At 40.3% G+C, this 26,465-nt stretch overlaps 2 protein-coding genes across 5 annotated transcripts in view; one reads left to right on the top strand and one right to left on the bottom strand.

Annotated features, from left to right (window-relative positions):
- BRD10 (bromodomain containing 10) overlaps positions 1-26,465 on the bottom strand; it is a 143,213-nt gene that overhangs the window by 19,102 nt on the left and 97,646 nt on the right. Inside the window, exons 9-10 of one of the 4 annotated variants that reach the window (XR_010136435.1) lie at positions 8,869-19,804; positions 720-8,347 (exon numbers count right to left, since the gene is read on the bottom strand). The exons of 1 other annotated variant lie outside the window; for it this stretch is intronic. Coding sequence is in view for 1 of the 3 variants with exons in the window: in XM_054519960.2 (XP_054375935.1) it covers positions 19,761-19,804 (44 nt within the window). In the remaining 2 variants the exon portion in view is untranslated. Of the gene's footprint in view, positions 1-719; positions 19,805-26,465 lie in introns of those variants that run through there. 2 more of the 4 variants (XR_008509650.2, XM_054519960.2) reach the window with 2 other exon arrangements.
- Positions 1,549-18,037, top strand: MLANA (melan-A). The gene is made up of 4 exons (XM_002819807.4): positions 1,549-1,646; positions 6,650-6,746; positions 15,970-16,083; positions 17,734-18,037. The coding sequence occupies exons 1-4, from the start codon at positions 1,570-1,572 to the stop codon at positions 17,800-17,802; spliced, it is 357 nt and encodes a 118-aa protein (XP_002819853.1). The 5' UTR covers positions 1,549-1,569; the 3' UTR covers positions 17,803-18,037.

Below are 26,465 nucleotides of genomic sequence, written 5' to 3'. Positions count from 1 at the left end.
GCCAGCGGACAGAGGACTCTCTCATTAAGGAAGGTAAGAGCATTGCCTTCTCGCCATAATCATAGTCCTCTTCTCCCAGAATAGGATTTGGGAAATTCTGGCTAAGTCCTCTGCCTACCCTCATTGCCCCGCTGATGTGTGACATCAACAGAATGTCTCTGCAACGTTTGTCAGTCTCCAACTTCAGAGGGCTCACAAAGCCTCCTCCTGAATCCTCTCTCAGTCCTCCAAGACTACCAAGAAGAAAAGCAATTATTCAGGATGGCAGCTTGCTGGGGAGAAGCAGCCTCCCTGAGGTAGATGTGTTCTCCTGTCACTTAAAGAACCACTTCTCCTGGTCTGAGTAGTAAGAGGCGCATTTGCTGTTGCTGCACCATTTGCCAAGGCTTTGAGTTTGAGGTATGGGATGTATGAAAACAACTTAATGAAGAATTAAGATTCCATTCTGTCATTCTGAACACAGGGTTCAGTCCTATATTATTCACTTGAGAAGATTGGTGAGTTTGACTTTAATTTCTTTTTTACAACTAGGAAGGGCAAATTACACATAAAATGTCCCAGTGGAAAGGGGTCATGTGGTGAAATCCCCACTCTTCTCTCTCACCTCTCCCTGTTGTTTTAAACTGGGGCTCATTAATATAATTCTATCGGGATCAGACCTTTGAAATTCATGAGGACAGTAAGAGAGCAGAAAAATACACAATAATAAGGAAAGGAGCTTCCATTATTGGTTTTTAATGAGCGTACTTGAATTACAGCCACTGCAGTTTATCGACATTTTTTGTTGTTCATTTGTATGTGTTATAGTTAAAAAAAAAAAAAATCCTAGCCAAGGGACTTGAACTAGAGAGAAGCAGAAATTGACTTAAGTAGGAAGGGAAACACATTGTTAGATAAAGTCAGGTCCTGGGCTTCCTCGGCTTGTTTTGGGTGGAGTGCCTGGGGACAGGCTGAAGCCCCTGTGTGGGGTGGTTTCCTTTGGTGAAAAGCTGGGCTGGAAGATGCTGTGCTCAGCGCTCAACCTCAAGCACCCTCGCGAGGCACAGGCAACGGGTGCTCTGGGAAACACACGTTATGTATCATAGCCTCTGTTTTTCTGTGGATTGATATCCAATAATAACTTTGGAGAAAAATAACTCCTCTTATTTTGTTAGCCACAGCCCCGGGCCAGGGAAGGTAGAGAATCAGTAAAAATGCATTTTGTTTGTTTCTCTAGAAGTTTATGGTGCAGAGTCAAATTGAAGGCAAAGGAGGAACATTTTTTCACCAAATAATAACTCAACTTGAAAGTCTTTTTGCTTTTGTTTGTAGTTTCTTCTTTGAACTTAATTTTCAGTTAGTAGGAGGGGTTAGAAACCTGAGCTATTGCTAAAGCCCTTGATATCAATGAAAGAAGCAGGTGCAAATCCCCTCACAGAGAGAAACCAAAGGGTCCTGGCTATGGATATTGGTCACCTAGTGAGGATGCTGTTGTGGGTCTTTATGAGATGATGAATAGGGTGGCTTTGGATGCATTAATGATGCCCACATGCTCCTTCTGTTAGGTGTCCTGTGCCCTGAGCCTACAAGATGCCAACAGAAGATGCTCACTTCATCTATGGTTACCCCAAGAAGGGGCACGGCCACTCTTACATCACAGCTGAAGAGTAAGTTCAAAACCAGACCCAGCAGGGCTTCCAGTTTGCCATTTGCTGACACAGCCTGCTGACTTCCACCAGCACATGCCTGCTCGTAAATCTCCCTAGTGTTTATCTCCCCAGACAGTAACATCCCTGGCAACAAGGGGAGGAGATTCTGCGCTTCTATAAGGGGCTCAGTCAAGCTTCTCTGAGGCCAAACAGGCAGGAAGATGGGAATGGTATAAGGTTGGATCTTGCCATTTTTGGGTGCACTTTTGACTATTGGGCCTTATCTGTAGGTTCCCAAGTGGAAAAACATCTGTTCAGGATCACAATGCCTCTTTCCTCAATCCTTGTTCTGTCTCCTCCACTCAAGCTCCTGAAGGTGGTTTGCAGACAGAATAAAAGTGAGTTGCCAAGGAGCCAGTAAGGATGATGGGCAGGTGTGTGTGACTCAGCCCACAGCCAGACTTGAGAGGAAGATGGAGGTCACAGCCTTTGCAGTATAACTTTAGCCTAAGGGAAGGTGTTGGGTATTATGAGTGAATTAAAAATAAGTATTTATATGATTAAGCATTTCTAAATGCTAAGCATTGTATACTGGCCTGAGACACTGTTTTTATCTTTGAAAAAACTCACAACTTAGTGGGAGAGTTAGGCATGAGATTATTTTCAGCAAATATAAGTGTGGTAATGAAAACCCAGAGGCTGCAGGGACATACTCTGTACGTGCTGGGAGTGGGAAAGGGACATACTCTGTGTGTGCTGAGTGGCAGGGGCAGGGGAGGCCCCACCCTCTGCATGGGACTCTAACAGGACAACACCCTCTTATGTGGTCTGTCCAGAACTCCCTGTGAACCTGCTCTTTCTTTGGAAAGAGCTGTTGAACAATCTTTGTTAACAGTCAACTGCAGGGACCAGCAAGATGTAAAGCCCAACAAAGGCACTGAGGAAGAGTTCAGGCAGACAGCATTTCCTCAGAAGACCCTGGTATAGGATCCTCTAATATCCCTGGCCAATTGGAGATGAGGGCGGTGGTATCCTCTCAGAAAATGTCCTGAGAGCAAAAATATACTCTTTGAGGGAGGGGAGCCCATTGCCCGTGGTATTAGTTAGGGTATCGTTTCAGCTTGTGTATAATCACTCAACAGACTGTTCTTTAAAATACACTTTTATGTCTCGTGTAAGAATTCAAGAGTAAAGAGTTCAAGGCCTGTTTGTTTTCTTCTTGCTGGTTACTCCCCTGGGATGTCGCTTTTGTCCCCATGGCTGAAGATGTTGTGCCATCACCTCCACATCTTGCCAACAGAAAGCAGGAGGTGAAGGAGAGGCTAGGACCATTCCTTTCAAGGGACACACGTCACTTCTGCTTATTGCTCCACCCCCGCCCCCCCCGCCCCGTGGCACCCACCCTGGTGGGTGTCATTCTTGCTGTGTTGTAAATGAAGAAAGGTTTAGAGAAATTAGGAAATGTGTGGCCAGACATGGTGGCGCTGGGATTTAAATCCAGGTCTGTTTGCCTCCAGAGTCCATGCTCTTAAGTGTTATGCTGCAGGCCAGCAGAGGCAAATATTTGCACAATCCCATCTGACGAGAGGCTAGGGCAGAGGTCAGTAACTCTCAGTGTGAAGCTGGAGGCTGATGCTAGTCAGCTCAGTAGGCTGAAAGCGGAGTTGTCCTTTGCCATGTAGGGCCATCACACCCAGCTGGGGAACCTCATAGCCAGGTGTACCCACAACTTGAACAAGGTAACTTTCAGGGTCTAGTCAGGAAGAAACCAACTAGATGGTTCAACATAGAGACTTTAATATAAGAAACTGGTTAAACAGGCATGGGACTGAGACTGAGGAGGCAAAGAAGGCATGGGGTAACCAAGGCTGTACCCACAGAATGCTGCTTCTACCTGTGTCTGGGGGAACAAAGGGAAGGGTGAGGCCATCAGGACCTAGAGTTGGGAGGAGGGACCCCACAGAAATGGCACCCAGATCTCTAAGGAGAGATTTCTGTTTGACTGGTTCTGGTGTCTCAAGAGCTTGGAAGTGAGGGGCATGAATCAAATACTCAGGCCTCTGAGGTCAGCCAGTGCTCTGCTGGGGAGGGGCAAAATGAAGCTGGCTCTGAGAATGCTGGAAAATGAGCTCGTGCTTGGCATATACAGACAATGTGAGCATTGCTGGGGTGATGCTGACAGGAGCAGGAAGCACACTGGAAGGAGCTGCTCCTTCTTGATGCCCCAGGTTTGTAGGCACCCTCTAGAGTACTCTAATGGGAGGCAGTGGGCAAAGGAGAAGTGGCATTTGCAGAGTCCAGTCCCAGCATCACAGAGCAGAGCACAGAAAGGTAGGTTTGGAGTTGAGGGACAATGGCTTAATAAAGGGCAAAGGGGGTTATGACCACTATCATGTGAAGGAACCCCTTGACTGAAGGCACAAGCTTTCTGTGTCTTGCAACCTGAATGACGTGCGTAAGCAGGGTCAGGTGGGTTATCTGACATTTTCCTTGAGAACAGGAGGGAGCCTCTGGATTCCAGCACAAAAGAAAAATACCCACTCAACCTGTATGCATGGGAGCTATCCTATAAAGAGAAAGTAATTCCTTTTGACATTTTGCTGTCTGTAGAAGGGTCAGATGGCCAAAGCTTCCAGCACAATGAAACACTTAACTTCAGTCTGTGAGTGTAGGAACCCCTGAATACATGGAACATCATGATCTTGTGCAGGTACTGAAGGAGATCGGTCCAGAAAATAAGTAACTGCACACGGCCACCAATGTCAAAACTCATTATTCTCATGAAAAGTCCCTGCCCCCACTGCTGTTTGTTTAAATACGTGGGATGGAGGTAGGGGAATGGGGCCATCTTCTTTTTTTTTTTTTAATTTTTTTTGCATAAAATCCAGATCCTGTACAATGGGGCAATCTTCATTAAAGCAATGCATCCCTAAGATCTGAGAATATTTATCCTTCTCACAATTGTGCCAGCAGGTGGAATGAGGAAGAATGATGCAAAATAAGTTCCCACATCCAGCCAAGAAGGACTACATACCTGCTTTGGGTATTATGTATCTCTTTGAAACTTCAGTGGAGAGCAGTTCTCACAGTTGGGTGGACACAAGTCATCCATGGAACTTTTTAAAATGCAGATTCCTAGGTGCTGCCACCTAAGAGGCTGATTGGGTAGGCCAGGGGTGGAGTCCTATCATCTGCACCTTAACGTGCATCTCAGGTGATTCTGCTGCAGGTGGTATTTGGAAGACACTCTGAGGCGCCCTGCCAAGCTGGGCAGTAGGTTCTTCCAATGTGTCTGGAATACCCTGGTGCTTTTTGCTCTCAGTCACTTGGGCATGTTGTGAGTACCACGTGACCATGCATAAAGTGCTGGAACAGAGCTCTGTCTGTGTCAAGATGTTCAAGCGGACGCCACAGGGTGAAATGAGAGCACAGGCATGTTGGGAGTTGAATCAGCTGCCTTCAGTCATGAGAACACACTGAACACTCCTTGTGACAGCTTCAGTTCAGGAAAGAGTGACTCTTCAGGAAAAGCACTGGCCTGGGAGACCTGGATCTGGCCCAAATTCTGGTGCTCACTTGCTTGGTCTCCAGTGCCAGTTGCTGTGAATGTTGGTTCTGCCACTTACTGGTTGTGCAGCCCTGGGCATTTGACCAGCATAATGTCAGCTGTAAAATGAACATCATTCCTAATTCCGAGGACTGTGGTTAGGATGAAATAAAAACATATATGTGAGGGTGCCCAGCCCAGTGCCTGGCACAAATTGGTGCTCAATGAATGGTAGTCACTATGGTTATGGTAATGTTGATGAACCTTCATAGGTCTCAGCTTCCTGATCTATAAAGTGGGTGGACTGACCTACATAAGTCAGAGTTTCCACCTAGCACTGTCATCCCATGGTTCTCTCCATCCTGTTTGGAGATGGACAGGATAAGCTTGATGTCTCCTCAGCCTTCAGACAGAAGTTGTCCAGTAGATGGTACTGAGCAAAAGTCTCTCCAGCAGAAGCCTTAGTTAAACCTTGCTTCTCCTGTAGCTTCTCAGTCTCTTATAAGTCACTCAGCTCTGCAGAAACTTTCTTAGCGAGTTGACAACCACAGATAACAGAGTCAGTTCTGTCAATTTTGATCATGCTGTGATCAGGCAGATGTTAGCTAATTGATGATGCTTGCCCGGAGTGAACAGCTCCAGGCCCTGTTTCCAGGGTCTTTGTGGTAACTTTGTGGTAACTGTAATGCTTCCCAGGGGTCACTGAACACAGGACCCAAGAGGCTGGTGTAGACCCCCAGATAGGCACCCTGCTTAGACAAGATCTTTCTCAATAAGTAATGCCACAGCTTTGCTGTAGGTTCAGCCCAGACACTTCTCCCTAGGGCTGCAAGGAGCAAAGCGTGGAGTTTAGGGAAGGGAGGGCACAAACATAATTGAGACGGATTCAGGTTCAAATCCAACCTCTGTTTTGTGCTAGCTCTGTATGATCACCAGCGAGTCATGTATCCTCTGCCTTTTATTTCCTCTTCTGTGAAAATAGGGGATGATAAATTGTGTCTACCCTCCAGTGTTGATGTGAGAATTGAATAAGCTAATGAATGTTTAGCACAGCACCTGGCTTTTAGTAGATGAGTCAGTGTTAATTTCTATTTTCTCTTTGTGGGCTGAATTGGAGAAAATGTTTTAAAACAGCCTGATGAGAAGAAAAGATAATTTAGCCCCAATAAATACATTGTCCACATAAAGACCAGTTACTATGGCACTTCTTGTACCTGGAACTTGGGTGCCTGGGCCATGCCAATTAGCAGCGTTCCTGTGGGCACACACTTGAGAGGCTCCTAAAGACCTGCGTTAGATCCAGGTGCTGGAGGCCTGGTGGGGTGCCCAGTGTGGGAGGTGGGAAACTACTTAGACACTGGGAGATGCTGCTCTGGGCAGTCAAAGTCCATATGAAGAGGAAGATTGATTTATGCTTCATCATAATGTAGAACAATGTTTCAATGACATAGTGGATTTGTATCTCTTGGGCCAGGGCCGCTGGGATCGGCATCCTGACAGTGATCCTGGGAGTCTTACTGCTCATCGGCTGTTGGTATTGTAGAAGACGAAATGGATACAGAGCCTTGATGGTTGGTAAAGTTCCCACTGCTGAAATCCCTCCAGGTCCAGGTCCTTCTTTCCAGTTCTTTCCTCTGAATCTCTGGAGAGTCAGATAATTGCCTCATTATAACCTTCAGCTCTGATTCCGGCTTCTGATGCCTCTTTTGCTACATTCTACTTTGGCAACTCTACCTTTGCCTCTGCTCAGGCATGAACCTCAACCAGGAACTTATCCTGTGTCGTAGTCTGTGACTATAACATAATACCAGAGACTGTAATTTATAAATAAATGAAATTCATTTCATTTACAGTTGGGAGGCTAGGAACTCCAAGATCTAGGGGCCACACCTGGTGAGGCCTTCTTGCTGTGTCGTATCATAGTGGAAGGCATCACATGGGCAAGAGAGTGAGAGAGCAAGAGGGAGCTGAACTCTTTTTTTTTTTTCTTGAAACAGGAAATCCTAGGATGGAGCACAGTGGTGATCATGAGTCATTGTAGCCTTGACCTCCTGGGCTCAAGCCATCCTCCTGTCTCAGCCTCCAGAGTAGCTGGGACCACAGGCACGTGCCACCACACCGGCTAATTAAAAAAAAACTTTTTTTTGTAGAGACGAGGTCCCACTATGTTGCCCAGGCTGGTCTCAAACTCCTGGGCTAAAGTGATCCTGCCTTGGCCTCCCAAAGTGTTGGGACTACAAGTGTGAAACACTCCACACATGGCCCAAACTCACTTTTATAACCAACTTACTCTTGCAATAACAAACACACTCCTGCAATAACAACATTAATCCATTCATGAGGACAGAGCCCTCATAACTTAATCACCTCTTAAAAGTCCTACTTCTCACCATTGTTGCATTGGGGATTAAGTTTCCAATACATGAATTTTGGGGGACACATTCAAACTATAGCACCTGTCTCTTTGTTTCTACTCATAGCAGACTTGGGTACCTGGATGTTGTGTGTAGCTAAGCACTGACAGTTTACAGGGCACAGGGGAAGGGGTTTGAGGTTCCCTTATAGCAAACAGGAGTATATTAGACACCTCAGGTTTTACCACTTCTGGGAATTCTTGCTGGTTCTGTTACTCCACTTTGCCACCTGCTCTTCCTACCTTTCTTCTTCACCCCTTTCCTCACTGGTTACCTGTGAATTCCAAGTTCTTCTGACTCTACGCTAAGCATCCCAGGATATCATCAGTGCGATGAGGAAACCATCCTCCCTGCATCAGCACAAAGGGTCACTTGTGTGTTTTTTAACAGGCTGCATCCTTCTTAGATGGCCAAAGGTTTTAATAGTATTTTTTTCTTCTTTACCCAAATATGCGAGAAGCTAACACAATTACACAATCCAGTCTTCTGGTACCAGTATCCTCCATGAATGAGAAACATCAACTGAGTTTATAAGCTATAAAAACTACAGGTTTCAGCAATCTTGCTTAAAGCCAGGTAGCACTTCAGCACTTCAGCACTCAAAGGCATTCTCCATAGATCTCGCTCTCTCTCTTTCTTGTTATTACAGATCTGAAAACTTTTCAGGTTGACGCATAATGGAAAATAATTATCTTTCCAAAAGATGTTGGAAAGTCCCATTCCTCATTCAGCAAGCACTTCATTTAGAGGAAAAGGTCCTGTGAAAGAGAGGAGGGTTGGTGTGGTGTGGGGATTGAAGCTTGGCAAGCGGATGAGAAGAAGGTGGGATACCCAACTCTGGATTCTTTCCCTCTTTGCCAAGAAACTTGGGCAGTCTCATATCTCCTGTTCCCCAATGTCTGTCTTTCCAGAGCATAAATACAAATACAAACCATGAAAGGCAAGTCAAGTCTGGGGGCTGACACACCCACCGAGCATAGCCCTCTAGTGTGCTGACATCTAGGGGGAAGGAGGAGGAGTTGATGAATCTGAACAAGACTCCAATATTGGAGGAAATATTTGAGGAAAGCCTTGGGTTAGAAAGTTAGGGATAGAATTCCTGCTCATATGGCTGTCCACAACAGGTTAGTAGGGGAGGACTTTAATCTCTGCCATAGAACTCCATTTGTAACTCTAGCATGGGGTTATGACATTGCCTTGTAATTGGCTCTTTACTTTTTGCCTCTTCCACCCCTCCGCTTTCCCCTATGTATGAACCAGAACAGAGAATATTTCTCACTCATCTTCATATCTCCAGTGCGTAGCACAGTGCCTGGCACATGGTAGTCACTCAATTGTGTTGCATTAGGACTTGGTCCCATTGTCTGCCATTGAGTTGCTTGGAGACTAGAATTCAGCTTCTCCAAGATTCACTAGCTCTATTCTACACCCAGACATGTTGGAAATCTGTGATGTAACACAATGTATATCCATTTTTATTTAATACATATTTTCTTCTATATTTTGATTTCATTATATATTTGTATATCAAAAACAAAATGTTTAGTCTTTCAAGAAGTAAAGCTATACAAACTCAATATGTTGGTACTCATTTCCTAACTAACTATAATTATTAGCTTGATCCTATTGAACACAAATGCAGTAATTTTTCTTTTCTGCTTCAATGCTCTCATCTTAAGTTCATTTAATTGAAAAATAACAGAGAGTCTTAATGTCATGTGCTCAGACACTGTGAACATCTTGCTTGGTAAGTTTCAAATTCAAACTCTATGCCTCCATTCCTCTAGGATTAGATCAGTGGTTTGTAGTTTCTGAGACTTTTTATTGAGAGGGACTTGTGTTTAAATTTCCTGGTTTATTTAATTTCCATATTTATTTTTTAAATTAATATTAAAATCTTATTTTGAGATTTTCATATATCTAGAAAAGCCAGTTTGGAGATCAGCAGTCTAAGAAGTTTAGGCAAAATTATGTAAAATAGTGCATTAAGTATTGCATTTAATTACATAATTACCTCCCTTTCTGTCTTCAGTGATTCTATTTTCATTTTAAAGCAGAGGGATATAAATGACATTAAATACAAGCTTTGGGCATGTGAATTACTCTACCTTTAACAATCTTCATTAAGTTTGTAATGTCTACTTTTCAACTTCCATTTGTCCACAGAATAGTAGAGAGGCTGGTTGGAATTTAGATCTCTTAAAATTTCTCCCTTGGTTAACAATTCCCCTGAGCCCTGGAAAACATCTTTTGAAAGGAAAGGCTGCTTTTTGTAGCAACCTGTTTCTGCAAGAGGAAGTGGAAAATGATTTGTAATAAACTGAGCAGTGGTTTTTATATTAACCAGTTTTACATCTTCACTTGGAAGTTTAGGACAAAATACTTTTGATTCTTGGAGAATTTCACGGCCCTTGCTCTCAACTCAGTTTACACTCATGTGTCAAGGCACTGTGTTTTTCAATGCATGGTCAGTGGTCACCTGCACTGGAATACTTTGGGGTTCTTGCTAAAAGGCAGATTCTCGGGTCATCTCTGGTGGTGGGATTCAGGAATCTGTATTTTAAAATGTACACCCAGTTTTAATGTAAATACAGAGAACTGGCAGTGAACCGGTAGAGTGGATCATACTCTTATCCTATGGTGAGTGAAAGGCTTAAAAAAAAAAAGAAAAAGAAAAAAATGGTAATTGACAAGGGCAGTTTTATTTTTTTTTCCCAATCAGTACACCTTTTATATCCTTTTCCAGTTTATTGCATTAGTTATTTGCAACTTCCAGTATGATGTTGAAAAGGAGTGGTGAGACAGGACATCCTTGCATTGTTCCTGATCTTAGCAGAAAAGCTTCAAGTATGATGTTAACTGTTGATTTTTTGTGCCTAGATATTCTTCAGCAAACTTGAGTAAGTTTCCCTTTATCCCTAGTTTACTGACAGTTTTAAATTATGAATGGGTGTTTGATTTTGTCAAATGCTTTTTCTACGTCTATTGATACAATCTTGCAAATTTCTTCTTTAGTCTATTGACGTATCAGAATAATTCATTTCTCTTTTTCTTTCTTCTTTTTTTGAGATGGGGTCTCATTCTGTCACCCAGGCTGGAGTGCAGTGGTGCAATCTCAGCTTACTGCAACCTTCACCTCCCAGGCTCAGGTGATCCTCCCACCCCAGCCTTCCAAGTAGCTGGGACCACAGGTGCAAGCCACCACGCCTGGCTACATTTTTTTGTATTTTCGGTAGAGATGGGGTTTCACCATGTTGCCCAGGCTGGTCTCAAACTCCTGAGCACAAGCAATCCACCTGCCTCAGCCTCCCAAAGTGCTGGGATTACAGGCGTGAGCCACCACGCCTGGCCTGATTTCTCAATATTGAACCAGGTTTGCATACCTGGAATAAATCCCACTTTGTCATGGTGTGTAATTCCTTTTATACATTGTTAGTTTAACTTGCTAATATTTTGTTGAGTTTTTTTGCATTTGTATTCATGAGAGATATTGAGCGGTAGTTTTCTCTTTTTGCAGTATGTGTCTGGTATTAGGGTAATGCTGGCCTCACAGCAATGAGTTACAAAGTATTCCCTTTGCTTCTGTCTTCTGAAAGAGGTTATAGAGAATTGGTATAATTTCTTAAATGTTTGGTAGAACTCACCACTGAACTCATCTGGGTCTGGTGCTTTCTGTTTTGGAAAGTTATTATTGATTCAATTTTTATAATAGATATAAATCTCTTCAGATGGTCTAGTTCTTCTTGCGTGGATTTTGACAGATTGTGTCTTTCAAAGAATTGTTACATTCACGTAGGTTTTCAAATTTGTGAGCATAGTTCATAGTATTCCTTGCTTATCCTTTTCATGTCCATTATTATTTCTGATAATAGTAGTTTGTGCCTTCTTTTTTTTTCTTAGCCTGGCTAAAGGCTTATCAATTTTATTGATCTTTTCCCAGAATCAGCATTTGGTTTAATTGATTTACTCTACTGACTTTTTGTTTGTTTGTTTCTTTCTTCTTTTTTTTCTAGAGACAGGGTCTCATTCTGTCACCCAGACTGGAGTGCAGTGGCACAATCATAGCTCACTGTTACCTTGAACTCCTGGGCTCAAGCAATCCTCCTGGCTCAGCCTCCTGAGTAGCTAGGACTACAGCTAGCTACCATAGTAGCTAGGATTATAGCATGTGCCACCAGGTCTGACTAATTTTCTTTTTTTTTTTTTAATTTGTAAAGACAGAGTCTCACTATGTTGCTCTGGTTGGTCTCAAACTCCTGGCTTCAAGCAGTCCTCCTGCCTTGCCCTCCCAAAGTGCTGGCATTATAGGCATGAGCCATTGTGCTCTGCTGATTTCTTGTTTTCAATTTCATTGATTTCTGCTCTAATTTTTATTTTTCTGCTTACTTTGGATTTAATTTGCTGTTCTCTTTATTTTCCTAAGGTGAAAGCTTAGATGACTGATTTTAGATCTTTCTTCTTCTCTAATATACACATTCAATGTCATACATTTCCCTCTAAATACTGCTTGCACTACTAAGCAGTATCCCACAAATTCTGATATCATATTTTAATTTCATTTAATTCAAAATATATTTAAATTTCTCCTGAGATTTCTCCTTTGACACATGTGTTATGTAGAAGTGTGTTGTTTAATCTCCAAGTGTTGGGAATTTTTCAGTTATCTTTCTGTATTGATTTCTGCTTTAATTCTATTATAGTCTAAGTGCAAACATTGTATAATTTCTATTCTTTTAAATTTGTTAAGATGTGTTTTGTGGCCCAGAATGTGGTTTATCCTGGTGAATGTTCTGAGCTTGAGAAGAAAGTGTATTCTGTTGTCGTTGGATGAAGTACCCTACAGATGTCTATTATATCTAGTTAATCGAAGATTTTGTTGAGTTCCACTTTGTCACAGTATATAATTCCTTTTATATATTGTTAGATTTGACTTGCTAATATTTTGTTGAGATTTTTTTGCCTCTATATTTATGAGAGATAATGAATTGTCGTTTTCTTTTCTTGTAATATCTTTGTTTTTGATATTAGGGTAATGTTGGCCTCATACAATGAGTTAGTCCTTACTAATTTTTTACCTGCTGGCTTTGTGTTATTTCTGATAGAGAGATGTTGAAGCCTCCAACTGTAACTCCAACTTCATAGTGGATGCAACTATTTTTCCTTGCAGTTCTATCAGTTTTTATCTCATGTATTTTGATGCTGTGTTCTTAGGTACATGCAATGTTAAGTGTTGTTATGTCTTCTTGGAGAATGAACACCTTTATGGTTATGTAATATCCCTCTTTATCCCTGATAACTTTCCTTGAAATCTCCTTCTGAAACTAATATAGGAACTCCTACTTTCTTTTCATTAGTGTTAGCATGGTATATCTTTTTCTATGCACTTACTTTTTTTTTTTTTTTTTTTTTTGAGACAGAGTCTCGCTGTGTCACCTAGATTGGAGTGCAGTGGTGTGATCTCGGCTCACTGCAACCTCCACTTCCTGGGTTCAAGTGATTCTCCTGCCTCAGCCTCCCAAGTAGCTGGGATTACAGGTGTGCACCACCAAGCCTGGCTAATTTTTGTATTTTTAGTAGAGATGGGGTTTCACCATGTTGGCCAGGCTGGTCTCGAACTCCTGAGCTCAGGCAATCCGCCTGCCTTGGCCTCCCAAAGTGCTTGGGATTACAGGTGTGAGCCACCATGCCTGGCCTTTATCCACTTACTTTTAATGTACATGTATGTGTCTTTAAAGAGGGTTTCTTGTAGAGAACACATAGTTGGGTCTTGTTTGTTGACCCACTCTGACAATCTATCTTTTAATTGGTGCATTTAGACCATTGATATTCAAAGTGGTTATTGATATAGTTGGATTAATATCTACCATATTGTTACTGTTTTCTACCTGTTGCCTCTGTTCTTTGTTTCTATTTTTGTCTTTACTCTTTTTCTGCCTTTTGTGATTTTCACTGGACATTTTATATGATTCCATTTTCTCTCCTTTCTTGGCATATCAGTTATACTTCTTTTTGCTTTTTCAGATGGAGTCTCACTCACTCTGTCGCCTAGGCTGGAGTGCAGTGGCACGATCTCAGCTCACTGCCACCTCTGCCTCCCAGGTTCAGGTGATTCTCCTGTCTCAGCCTCCTAAGTAGCTGAGATTAAAGGTGCATACTACTATGCTCATCTAATTTTTGTATTTTTAGTAGAGACGGGTTTTCATCATGTTGGCCAGGCTGAAACTCGACCTCAACTGATCCACCCACTTGGCCTCCAGTCCAGTTACACTTCTTTTTTTTTTTTTTTTGAGACAGTCTCACTCTGTTGCCCAGGCTGGAGTGCAGTGGCACGATCTTGGCTCACTGCAAGCTCTGCCTCCCGGGTTCATGCCATTCTCCTGACTCAGCCTCCCAAGTAGCTGGGACTACAGGTGCCCGCCACCATGCCTGGCTAATTTTTTGTATTTTTAGTAGAGACGGGGTTTCACCGTGTTAGCCAGGATGGTCTCAATCTCCTGACCTCGTGATCCACCCGCCTTGGCCTCCCAAAGTGCTGGGATTACAGGTGTGAGCGACTGCGCCCGGCCTTATACTTCTTTTTTACTTTTTTTCAGTGGTTTCCCTAGAGTTTGCAATATACATTTACAACTAATTCAAATCCACTTTCAAATAACACTACACCATTTCATAGGCATTATGAGTACCTTAAAATAAAATAATCCTAATTCCTTCCTCCTGTAAACTAAAAACAAAATCCTAAATCCTCCAACCAACTGAATGGACCCCCTCTTCACCAAGGGGACCCTAGGGAAACCTGAAAAACTGAGTCTTGGCCATGATGGGAAGGGAGGTGAGAGATGCCTCGTTATACTCCCTCCCTTTTAGAGTTTTAGGTACAACTGACCAGCATTAATTTTAAAATAGAGATTACAGGACTGACAGAATGAACTCTTTGTGGCAATATCAAATTAGGAACAAGACAATGCAAGGAAAGGGTTAAATCATGCCCTTCAAACCATAAAATGTTGTTTTTTTTTTTTTTTTTAAATTAACCCCATATAATGTGGTTTACTTTCCAAACTGACTCTGGTATAGCATCACATGACAGATTGCAGACTCCCTTATCTTAAGCATTCCTTTATACTGACTTCAAGTCTTAAGACAGAGCTGAACTCTTTCAACCAACTGCTAACTAAAGAATACCTAAAACCCACCTGTGACTTCTAAGTCTCTGCTTTGAGATGTCCTGCCTTTTCAGGCTGACCCAGTGTATACCTTCCGTGTATTGATTTATGATTTTTACCTACAATTCCTGTCTTCCTGAAATGTATAAAACCAAATCATAACCCAACCACCTCAAGCACACTTTCTCAGGACCTCTTGAGACTGTTCTCCTGGCCATGGTCATTCATATCGGCACAGAATAAACCTCTTTAAAATATTTTGCAGTTTTTTTCTTTCTATTAACATTCCTTTCCCTTGTATCATTGCTGTTATTAATTTCAAGTGTATATAAGCATACATAATCAAATACACTGTTGCTATTATTCATTTTTGAACAAACTATTATCTGTTAAATAAACTAAGAATAAGATAAATATGTTGGGTGCAGTGGTGCATGCCTATAGTCTCAGCTACTCAGAGGCTGAGGCAGGAGGATTGCTTGAGCTCAGGAGTTTAAGACCAGCCTGGGCAACTTAGCAAGATCATGTCTCTTAAAAAAAAAAAAAAAAAAGAAAGAAAGAAAGACAAAGTTTTAGGAGGCTGAGGCAGGAGTATCACTTGAACCCAGGAGGCAGAGGTTGCAGTGAGCCAAGATCGTGCCATTATACTCCAGCCTGGGCAACAGGGTGAGACTCTGTCTCAAAAAAAAAAAAAAAAAAGAAAAAAAGTTTTTATTTTACCTTCATTTATTCCTTCTTGGATGTTCGTCCTTTATGTAGGTACAAGGTTCTGACCTATGTTATTTTCTTTTTCTCTAAAGAACTTCAAATGTTTCTTGCACGGCAGGTCTATTGGCAATGAATTTCCTCAATTTTTGTTTGACAAAGTCTTTATTTCTGCCTCATTATTGATGGATAATTTCACAAGAGTGTTCCTTTTGTAGATTCACTCTTCTTATCCTTCCCTTCAGAAATATTCTTTGACCAACTATTGGGTCCCAGGCACTGCACTAGAGCTTTACTTCTAGTTAATTCCCACAACAATTCTGAGAGGTAGGTGGGTATTATCTTCCTAGATGCAAACTCAGAAATCAGAAGGTAAAGTGTTGAGGCACACAGCAAGTAAGTGGCAGAACCTAGATTAAAACTCATTCTTAAAACTCTGGCTTCCTTCTCTTTTCTTTAATGGATTCAGTTACTTCTTCTCACCCACTCACCTTTATCAATTTACATTTCAGGATAAAAGTCTTCATGTTGGCACTCAATGCGCCTTAACAAGAAGATGCCCACAAGAAGGGTTTGATCATCGGGACAGCAAACTGTCTCTTCAAGAGAAAAACTGTGAACCTGTGGTAGGTTAAGATCCTTCATAAGGGTATTTTCATGAATGGCTGTTTTTAACTCAAGTGAATACAATTATTTCCATTTAAAAAGCAAGGACAATGTGAATGTACTCATTGCCACTGAACTATACACACCTCAAAATGGTTAAAATGGCAACTTTTATGTGTATTTTATGAGAATAAAAATAAATAATAATAAAAACAAAAAACAAGGGAAGTACAGATATCTTCTTAATTGTGTTGTCACATACCCAGTGTTTCCAGGGTCAATAATGAGAGCCCTACATGTAAGATTCAAAGGAAGAACTTAGTCCTGGATACAATATTCTTTTATGTTTTTAGTTATATTTGCCTTTTTAATGGATGTACATATATACAGAAGGGAGGGATAAAGTACCTATTATTTATTGTATAGAGCTGTGCTGCCTGATGGCTTAGCCACTACTCACATGGTGCTATTGAACACTTAAAACATAGGAGTTTGAAATAAGATGTATTATAATACATACCATATTTCAAAAATATTAGTATGTAGAAAAGAAGATAAATGGTTCATTAATGATTTTTATATTGATTCATCTTGAAATAAATATTCTGATAATATTAGGTTAAATAAAATATTTTAAGATTAATTTTACATGTTTCTTCTTTTAAATGTAGCTACTAGAAATTTTAAAATTACATATGGCTGGGCATGGTGGCTCACACCTGTAATCCCAGCACTTTGGGAGGCCGAAGCGGGTGGATCACCTGATCTCAGGAGCTCAAGACCAGCCTGGCAAACATGGTGAAATCCTGTCTTTACTAAAAATACAAAATTAGCCAAGCGTGGTGGTGCATGCCTGTAATCCCAGCTACTTGGGAGGCTGAGGCAGGAGAATCACTTGAACCCGGGAGGTGGAGGTTGCAGTGAGCCGAGATAGTGCCACTGCACTCCAGCCTGGGAGACAAGAGCAAAACTCCATCTCAAAAATAAATAAATAAAATAAAATAAAATTACATAAGTGGCTTGTACCATATTTCTTTTGGACAGCACTAGTACATATACAACATAGCATAATGGTTGAGAGCGCTGACTCTGGAGCCAAATTACTGTGCTTGATTCTTAGCTCCACAACTTACTAGTTGTGTGATCATGGGCAAGCGAGTTAACCTCTCTGTGCCCTAGTTTCCCATTCTGTAACATGAAAATAATAAAAACACTCCCAGAATTGTTGTGAGCATTAAATGAAGCCCTGACACATTTGTTCTGGATACAATATCCTCTTGTTTTATATTTGGTAGTATCAATGTGCCTTTAGACACAATTACAAGGATCTCTGTGGTAAAGATGCAATGTATATAGTGTCTGTAAATTGCATTCAATGATTCGTTAGTTAGGGCTTGAGACTTTTACTGTCATGGAAAATCCAGGTATAGCTAAGCTTTTGAGATTTTGGGAACTCCTTGACCCTATTTTTCTCTACTCTTGCCCCCAACAATCAGCCTATATACTTGTGAAATTTAACAATTACTTCATTGGGCAGAAATTATATGTGAACACTTAGAAATTTCAGTCCACAGGCAAAGTATAAGTATGTTAACTATTTTAACTTAATCCCTTCCTAGAAACACATACACTGTTGCCAAGACCATATTCTCCCTTTCTTGTCCTCACAGGTTCCCAACGCTCCACCTGCTTATGAGAAACTCTCTGCAGAACAGTCACCACCACCTTATTCACCTTAAGAGCCAGCGAGACACCTGAGACATGCTGAAATTATTTCTCTCATACTTTTGCTTGAATTTATTACAGACATCTAATGTTTTCCTTTGGAATGGTGTAGGAAAAATGCAAGCCATCTCTAATAATAAGTCAGTGTTAAAATTTTAGTAGGTCAGCTAGCAGTACTAATCATGTGAGGAAATGATGAGAAATATTAAATTGGGAAAACTCCATCAATAAATGTTGCAATGCATGATACTATCTGTGCCAGAGGTAATGTTAGTAAATCCATGCTGTTATTTTCTGAGAGAGAGAATTCAAGTGGGTATTCTGGGGCCATCCAATTTCTCTTTACTTGAAATTTGGCTAATAACAAACTAGTCAGGTTTTCGAACCTTGACCGACATGAACTGTACACAGAATTGTTCCGGTACTATGGAGTGCTCACAAAGGATACTTTTACAGGTTTAAGACAAAGTGTTGACTGGCCTATTTATCTGATCAAGAACATGTCAGCAATGTCTCTTTTTGCTCTAAAATTCTATTATACTACAATAATATATTGTAAAGATCCTATAGCTTTTTTTTTTTTTTGAGATGGAGTTTCGCTCTTCTTGCCCAGGCTGGAGTGCAATGGTGCGATCTTGGCTCACCATAACCTCCACCTCCCAGGTTCAAGCAATTTTGCTGCCTTAGCCTCCTGAGTAGCTGGGATTACAGGCATGCGCCACCACGCCTGACTAATTTTGTAGTTTTAGTAGAGACGGGGTTTCTCCATGTTGGTCAGGCTGGTCTCAAACTCCTGACCTCAGGTGATCTGCCCGCCTCAGCCTCCCAAAATGCTGGGATTACAGGCGTGAGCCACCACGCCTGGCTGGATCCTATATCTTAGGTAAGACATATAACGCAGTCTAATTACATTTCACTTCAAGGCTCAATGCTATTCTAACTAATGACAAGTATTTTCTATAAAACCAGAAATTGGTAGAAGGATTTAAATAAGTAAAAGCTACTATGTACTGCCTTAGTACTGATGCCTGTGTACTGCCTTACATGTACCTATGGCAATTTAGCTCTCTTGGGTTCCCAAATCCCTCTCACAAGAATGTGCAGAAGAAATCATAAAGGATCAGAGATTCTGGAATGGTGTCATTATTTGCATAGCAACATTGCAATTTGTTTTCCTTTGGCTACATCAACATATCACCTACACTATTATTTATCTAATATTTCTCTTTCAGGCAGCTCATTTAAACTTTTTTTGGCTTTAATTTCTATTGCCATCCTAAGTGGAAAACCAGTATCATTTTCCATAGTAGAGGATAACTATAAAAACGAAGATAATGAAAGTAATTTTTTTAGCCTAAGAAAATACTAGTGGTCACAGAAGGCTATGAACCTGAGACCTGCTCTCTTTGTCAAACAGAGATTAACAAGGATCAGAGAAAAGCTAAAGGCTGTCTTTGACATAATTGGAAGGCTTACAGAGTTTTAAAGAAATTACTTTCTCACTATATGATTCATTGCTATATAACGGTGAGTCAGTAAACCACCTAAAAATCATCTTGTGTCATCAGAAACACCAGTGTAACATAACTGCATCATTTTCTACTAAAGACAAAATTTCACCAAAGGGGAAAAAGAAAACACAGGATAAAGAGACGTATTACACACATTGAAAAAAACAACATTTAACAAAATATTAAAATATTTCCCCACTCTTCTGATACTGTCAAGTCTTACCACTTAAAATAAGGCTTCCACCTCTCCCACTTCAAACAAATAAATGAATTCTAAACCAAGGAAACTTCATCACGCATTTGGGTACCTCCTCCCCTCACCACGAGGTCTCTGCTGAACCTCAATCCTGTACACTGAGGAACCTGTGGCTTGAACACTACATCCCTCCAAAACCCCCAGACTGTCACTCACTGAGGGTGCTCTCATTTCTCTGTGGAAAAGGCTCTCCTCACAGAGTTCCTCAGACAGTGTCCCAGGTGATGGACACGGAGACTTGGGCTGAGTCTGCCAGAAAGAAATTAGAAAAGTGAGATATTTTTGAAAGGAATAGAAAGTGCCAGATTCAAAAGACTCACTCCCCACTTCACAGAGGCACCCACACTTCTGAAGATGACCCCTTGGATTGGAAACCAATTGCAGGGCAACCCTGGGAGCCATGTGTTAAGGATGGAAGGTCACATGATGCAAGGAGCCTGGGTCATTACATCACCACTGAGAGCTCCTTATATATTCTGGTTATTAATCCCTTGTCAGGTGGGTAGTTTGCTGCTATTTTCTCCCATTCGTGGGTTATCTCTTTACTTCGTTGATTGTTTCTTTTGCTGTGCAGAAGCTTCTTAACTTGATGTGATCTTATTTGTCCATTTTGGCTTTGGATGCCTGTGCTATGTAGGGGATTACTCAAGAAATCTTTGCTCACTCCAATGTCCTGGAGAGTTTCTCCAATGCTTTCTTTTAGCAGTTTCATAATTTGAGGTCTTAGATTTAAGTCTTTAATCCATTTTTACTTGATTTTTGTATATGGCAAGAGATACAAGTCTTGTTTCATTCTTCTGCATACAGGTATCCAGTTTTTCCAGCACCATTTTTTGAAGAGACTGTCCTTTTCCCAATGTATGTTCTTGGCACCTTTGTTGAAAATGAGCTCACTGTAATATGTGGATTTGTTTCTGAGTTCTCTATTGTGTTTCATTGGTCTATGTGTTTTCTTTTTTTTTTAAATGCCAGTACCATGATGTTTTGGTTACTATAACTTTGTAGTGTAATTTGAAGTCACATAATGTGATCTTTCCAGTTTTGTTCTTTTTGCTTAGGTCCTTTTTTTTGAGACTGTCTCTTTCTGTTGCCCAGGTGGAGTGCAGTGGCACATTCTCAGCTCACTGCAAACTCCACCTCCCAGGTTCAAGCTATTCTTGTGCCTCAGCCTCCCAAGTAACTGGGATTACAGGTGTGTGCTCCCATGCCCAGGTAATTTTTGTATTTTTAGTAGAGACGGGGTTTCACTATGTTGGCCAGGCCGGTCTTGAACTCCTGACCTCAAGTGATCTGCCTACCTCAGCCTCCCAAAGTGCTGGGATTACAGGCATGAGCCACCACGCCCAGCCTGTAGGTCTTTTGTGGGCTATCCTCTTTGGCTATTCTGGGACTTTGTGATTCTATATAAATTTTAGGATTATTTTTCTATTTCTATGAAGAATGTCATTTTTACTTTGATAGGGATTGCATTGAATCTGCCGATTGCTTTGGGTAGCATGGACGTTTTAACAATAATTGAGTCTTTCAATCTGTAAACATTGAATATCTGTTTTTCTGTGTTCTCTTTGATTTCTTTCTTCAATGTTTTAGTTTTCATTGTAGAGATCTTTCACTTCTTAATTCCTAGATATTTTATTTTATTTGCAGCTATTGTAAATGGGATTACTTTCTTGATTTCTTTTTCAGGTTGTTCCCTGTTGGCATACAGAAATGATACTGATTTTTTGTTGATTTTGTACCCTGCAACTTTACTGAATTTATCAGTTTGAATAGTTTTTTGGTGGAGTCTTTAGGTTTTTCCAAATATAACATCATATTATCAGCAAACAAGAATAATTTGGTCTTCTTTCTTCCTAATTTGAATGCCCTTTCCGTCTCTTGTCTGATTGGTTTAGCTAGGACTTCTACTATGTCACCACTGAAGGTGACCCTAACCCATTTAAGAATACTTGGATTATGGGGGGGGGGGGGAACTGGACTTGAAGAAAATTCATGAAATATTAAGACATTGCCATTCTGATACTGAAATCCAGGGCTGTTACTTTATATATTTGTTGAGACCCTTCAGTGTTCTCTAACAGCTTGGACTGACTTAACACAAATGAGGAGAGGAGCCTTCAGGAAGGGGAGATCCTTGTGACCTTTGTAGATAGGATGAGGCTTCCCTGCTGCTGAAGGAAACCTGAACTCAGGAAAATGAACCTCACCCATAAGCATGGATACACGAGTCCTCTACTGCAGTGTGCCCTTCCTTTTTGCCCTGACATACCTGTGGGCTGAGAATGGTAATGGCATGGCACTGCTTTGATCCCCTAAGCTTCCTGCAGGCCAGGGTAGGGACTAGAGTGACCAGAGCTCATGGCTGGTCTCCTCTGGCTGCAATAAGCATTTTCCACTTGCCCATATTCACTGTACAAATAATAGTACTTTTATTTGTGTGGTGAGCAAAGTTAGAGAGCACTGTTTTATACAACCTGGGGTTCCCCTTCCTGTCCAGCCCTCAGTGGTGGTGACTGATGCTTAAGACAAGGCTCAAGTCTCTATGCATTTCCCTGCAAGATTCTGATATGGTCTCTCTGATTGTTTTTATAGTAAAGAGCAGGCATACTTTAAGGAGGGAAAAAGAGCTAGCCAAAAGATTTTCTGCCCAGGTTAAAGTCAGTGAAAATTTAGACTGATTATACAAATCAATGAAGCCTTCAAGTTATCTCCAGTGGAGACCAGTCCTCTGAAGTTACAAATGTTAAGTTTAGCATTTAGTAAATATCTGGACAGGTTTACTTGTCACTTGAGAATATTGTAGACCTTCTCAAAAAAAGAACAGAAGGGAGTCTCTAAACTTTCATTTCATGGTTCAACAGTTACTTGATGATGCATCAAAATCCGTCAATCTCAAGTAACTGGTGCCAAAAACATCTTTAAAGTGTCTCAAAAGAACTTTCAGAAGGAAATAATGGGTCGTTTGGATGAAAACACTCATTTTTAGGAAAATCTAAAAGCGCTATCCCAAGAAGCTGTGAAATGGAATAAAAAGTGTGAGAAATGGAGAAAAAAAACGCTTGACAATTTGAAAACATAAAGAGGTTGTAAAAGAGAGCCCTTTAAAGTCTCTTAAATCATATGGAAGGGGATACACTTGCCTGTCTTCTTTAGCAAAAATTACATGGGTGATGGCAACTTGAAATCAGACAAACACAAATCAGAAAATTGAGAACTTCTAGGTAAATCAAAAAGCAATTTGAAGAAATACATTGATGCTGTTATATGTTTCCTTAAAAAGGCTTGAAGGAGAAAAACAAGGACTATTAAAAAGAAAATCAAATAAACCACTTACAGTTCAAAGAAATGGTCTCCCACCTGAATAAGCATCTTTGTAGTCTAAAAATGTAGCTCATATGAAAACATCAGCTGTGTAACATCAGAAGCATGACGCCTACAGGAAGATAGCCTCGAGAAAGTCTTGGAAAGAAGCACTTTCTACTATCAAAACTTGATCATTTCCCATGAGAAAAAATGCTCAAGAAAATTGGATGGCAGCTTGGCACACTTAAGAGAAAGCTCACTGAACTAAGAAAAGAAAATGATCACAACAGACAAAGTTGACTAAAGCAGTTTAAATTTCAGGTTTTCCCAAGTGGTTCCTGCTGTTCCATGCGCAGGGGATTCCATGCATCATCATGTCTGCAAGGAAGGTTAAAACTGTAAGGGCTTACACATTTGGGTCACTAGGTTTGATTCAGGTTTACAGCAACCAACACCTAAATATATACTGGAGGACATCTGACCGTGTTTTCTTTACTTAATAATTTAATCTCTTTTTATTGCTTTTTCTTAGTTGATGCTACATTTGCTTAAATTCAAGTCTGAAAGAATTACAATTCCTAAGATGGTGTTTTACAAATCTAGATGGTTTCTTTTTTTTTTTTTGAGACGGAATCTCGCTCTGTCACCCAGGCTGGAGTGCAGTGGCGCAATCTCGGCTCACTGCAAGCTCCGCCTCCCGGGTTCACGCCATTCTCCTGCCTCAGCCTCCCGAGTAGCTGGGACTACAGGCGCCCACCACCACGCCCGGCTAATTTTTTGTATTTTTAGTAGAGACGGGGTTTCACCGCATTAGCCAGGATGGTCTCAATCTCCTGACCTCGTGATCTGCCTGCCTCAGCCTCCCAAAGTGCTGGGATTACAGGTGTGAGCCACCGTGCCCGGCCAAATCTAGATGGTTTTAATAAAATTCTTGACCATTTTTTAGACCATTCCATGAGACTCCCAGAATTAGATCCATTTAAGTACTGTATTTAGGCTGAATTAAATGGTTCACTATTATGTAAACCATAATTGAATTTTGTACAATCAGGGAGAGACACAAACCAATAAAGGCCATTTATGTATGCTATGAACTGTTACAAAAAATGTGAATAACAATATTTACCTCAATAAATTTAGGTTTAATAGAGAGAACCCCACCAAACCCAAAAAACAAAAGAACAAAACAACAATACCCCCCAACTAAATTTATTAGTATTTTTATTAGTTTAGCACTAAATTCATAGATTTAGGGGAGGTAACACTTTGTTCATATTATTTGCTGTTTAAATGTTTCTAAATTTTATACAGTCAAAAATAAAAGTTTTCCCTTAAAAAATACCTTTCTTTATCCTTCTCAACAGTTACTGTCTCATCTCTAGCATTACTAGATACCTGATTATGCCAAATATCAGGTCTTCACACCACTTTTCTGGCCCACCTAATATCCTGACTGGTCTCCCTGTCTTTAGTCAGGTGAATGATGGCAGCTACTATTTAAGCATTTACTATGTGGTAGGCACTGGGCTAAGTACTTTAGGTAAATTATCTCATCTAACTTCACAGCAATCCTGCAAGGTAATTGTCCCCGTCTTATGTTTGACTATTACTACCTTTGCTTTAAAAGCTTCAATAGTTCCCCCATATACTTTCAGAATATTTTTCAGTCCTCTATCAGCTAGCTCAACCTATTTTTCTAATCATTCCCTATGGGTCCTCTTAACCTATAGCATTTCATTCAAATTCAACTGCTGTGTTTCCTACATGCTCCTTGGGCTTTTCTGAGACTCAGTCTTTGTGGGCCCAGTTATAAACGTACTTGCAGTCATAGCACAAAAGCCACCTCTTCTTACATGAAACCTTCTCTGGAAACTCCCTGCTAAATTCTTATACTTCTTTATTCCTCTAACTTATTACTATTTTACTATTTTTTGTATTGAGGACACGATGGAATCCTACTCATCTATATCGTTCCTGCAACATCTTCTGCATTATATGGTTCTCAATAAGTGTGCAGAATACATTTACAACTCTGGTAGATGCCTTGAATTTGTTTGATAATTACTTTAAGAATGTTTTACATGCATCATTCTTAAAGTAATTAAGATGATTACATACATCATTTGATTCTCTAATACTGCTTCATACATTTTTAACTATATGTTTCGCACATTCACATTTTCTCTCCAAGTTATCAGAACCTTCTAAACTATGCTATACCCTTCAACTTTTCTAAGCATCAAGCACCATGTTGTGGATAGTAAATGCTTGCTGAATAAATGTGTAAGAATAACTGGGGCAGATGACAGCATTATAGTAACAATAAGCCAATAAGCTCAGATGATGGCAAAACTACTTCTGGAATGACTTCAGGTAAACTGTTTATCATTTCTAAGTTTTAGTAATTTTGGCTAACTAAAATCCCTATCAAATTTCTTAGATCTCTTTCAGAATTTGCCACTTTCTCAAGCTTTTAATGTTAAAAAATTCTAAATTTAAGTTGATCTACTGGATCAAGCAAACATTTCCACTGATTTTAGTGTACATATTCTAGTTATCACTACTTTAATCATAAAACTATTTCAATTATTAAATACACCAATAAAATTGGAGACTTGGGATGTGAGCAGGACTTCAGCTATTTAGTATTACACATGTGTGTATATATATGTGTATATATACATATGTGTGTGTATATATGTATATAAAAAATTAATCACATATATATAAAACTAATATATAAAAACATAAATATATATATAAAACATATATATAAAACTAATCACAAAGGAAAAACTTTTTGTGGGGGCAGGGAAAACCATAGGAAATGAGAGGAAAGGGAAGTGCTAATACACCAGAAGGAGGCAGGCTATTTCAGCATCTTTTAACTTAGTATTTTAGGTGATACAGAACACAGATATCCAAATGGCTTAATTCTATATTAAGTATAAAAACATGACTCTCTAGTATCACGAATCTTTTCAGGTGGCACTGTGGTGACGTTTCTTCCTTTTCACGTATGCCTTTATAGACGCCCTTTACAGAACCCTTAATAACACTGAACACAATGAATTCAGGAATTTAACTTTGTACTCTAGCCACGATCTCAGAAATCCACATGACCTACAAAACTGGAGGCAAAGGAATTTGGGTTTTCGAAGATATAAATCCATTAATCGAATTTCTAGTTTAAAAAATGGAGCATTAGTTTTAAAAACTAAACTGGACCTTAAATAAGAGGTTATCTAGATTTGTCACCCACCTACTCAACAAATATACATTGAATACAGTGTGCCAGATGCTGGCACGATAATGATGATGATTGATAAGGTTCCTGAAATTAAATAATTTCAAACAAGTAATTATAGTTTTGAAGAAGTGCTATGTTGTTCTCAGTCTGAGTGACTGCACAATATAATGATGCTGGCTGAGGTATGACAAGGACAGGGAGTTACGTAACACATAGTAAGAACCTGTAATGGAACATGAGGTCGAAGAGGACATCTGGGAAGAACTTCAAGTGTCTTGAATTTTCTAGAAACTAAAAGAAAATTAGAGTACAGTGAACAAGAGGGAGAACAGGTTGAAATGAAGCTGGAGAGTAGGC

The sequence above is a fragment of the Pongo abelii genome, chromosome 13, assembly GCF_028885655.2.
Source record: "Pongo abelii isolate AG06213 chromosome 13, NHGRI_mPonAbe1-v2.0_pri, whole genome shotgun sequence".
In the NCBI taxonomy this organism is placed as follows: domain Eukaryota; kingdom Metazoa; phylum Chordata; class Mammalia; order Primates; family Hominidae; genus Pongo; species Pongo abelii.
The sequence above is the reverse complement of the archived record's forward strand: the minus strand, read 5'-3'. Positions and strand labels throughout refer to the sequence as shown.

What these genes read in the sequence shown, in the direction of transcription:
- MLANA (XM_002819807.4), top strand. Translation starts at nt 1,570, where the DNA reads ATGCCAACAGAAGATGCTCACTTCATCTATGGTTACCCCAAGAAGGGG. An exon ending in TCTTACATCACAGCTGAAGA is followed by an intron (nt 1,647 to 6,649) that starts GTAAGTTCAAAA and finishes CTCTTGGGCCAG; the next exon opens with GGCCGCTGGGATCGGCATCC. An exon ending in AGAAAAACTGTGAACCTGTG is followed by an intron (nt 16,084 to 17,733) that starts GTAGGTTAAGAT and finishes TTGTCCTCACAG; the next exon opens with GTTCCCAACGCTCCACCTGC.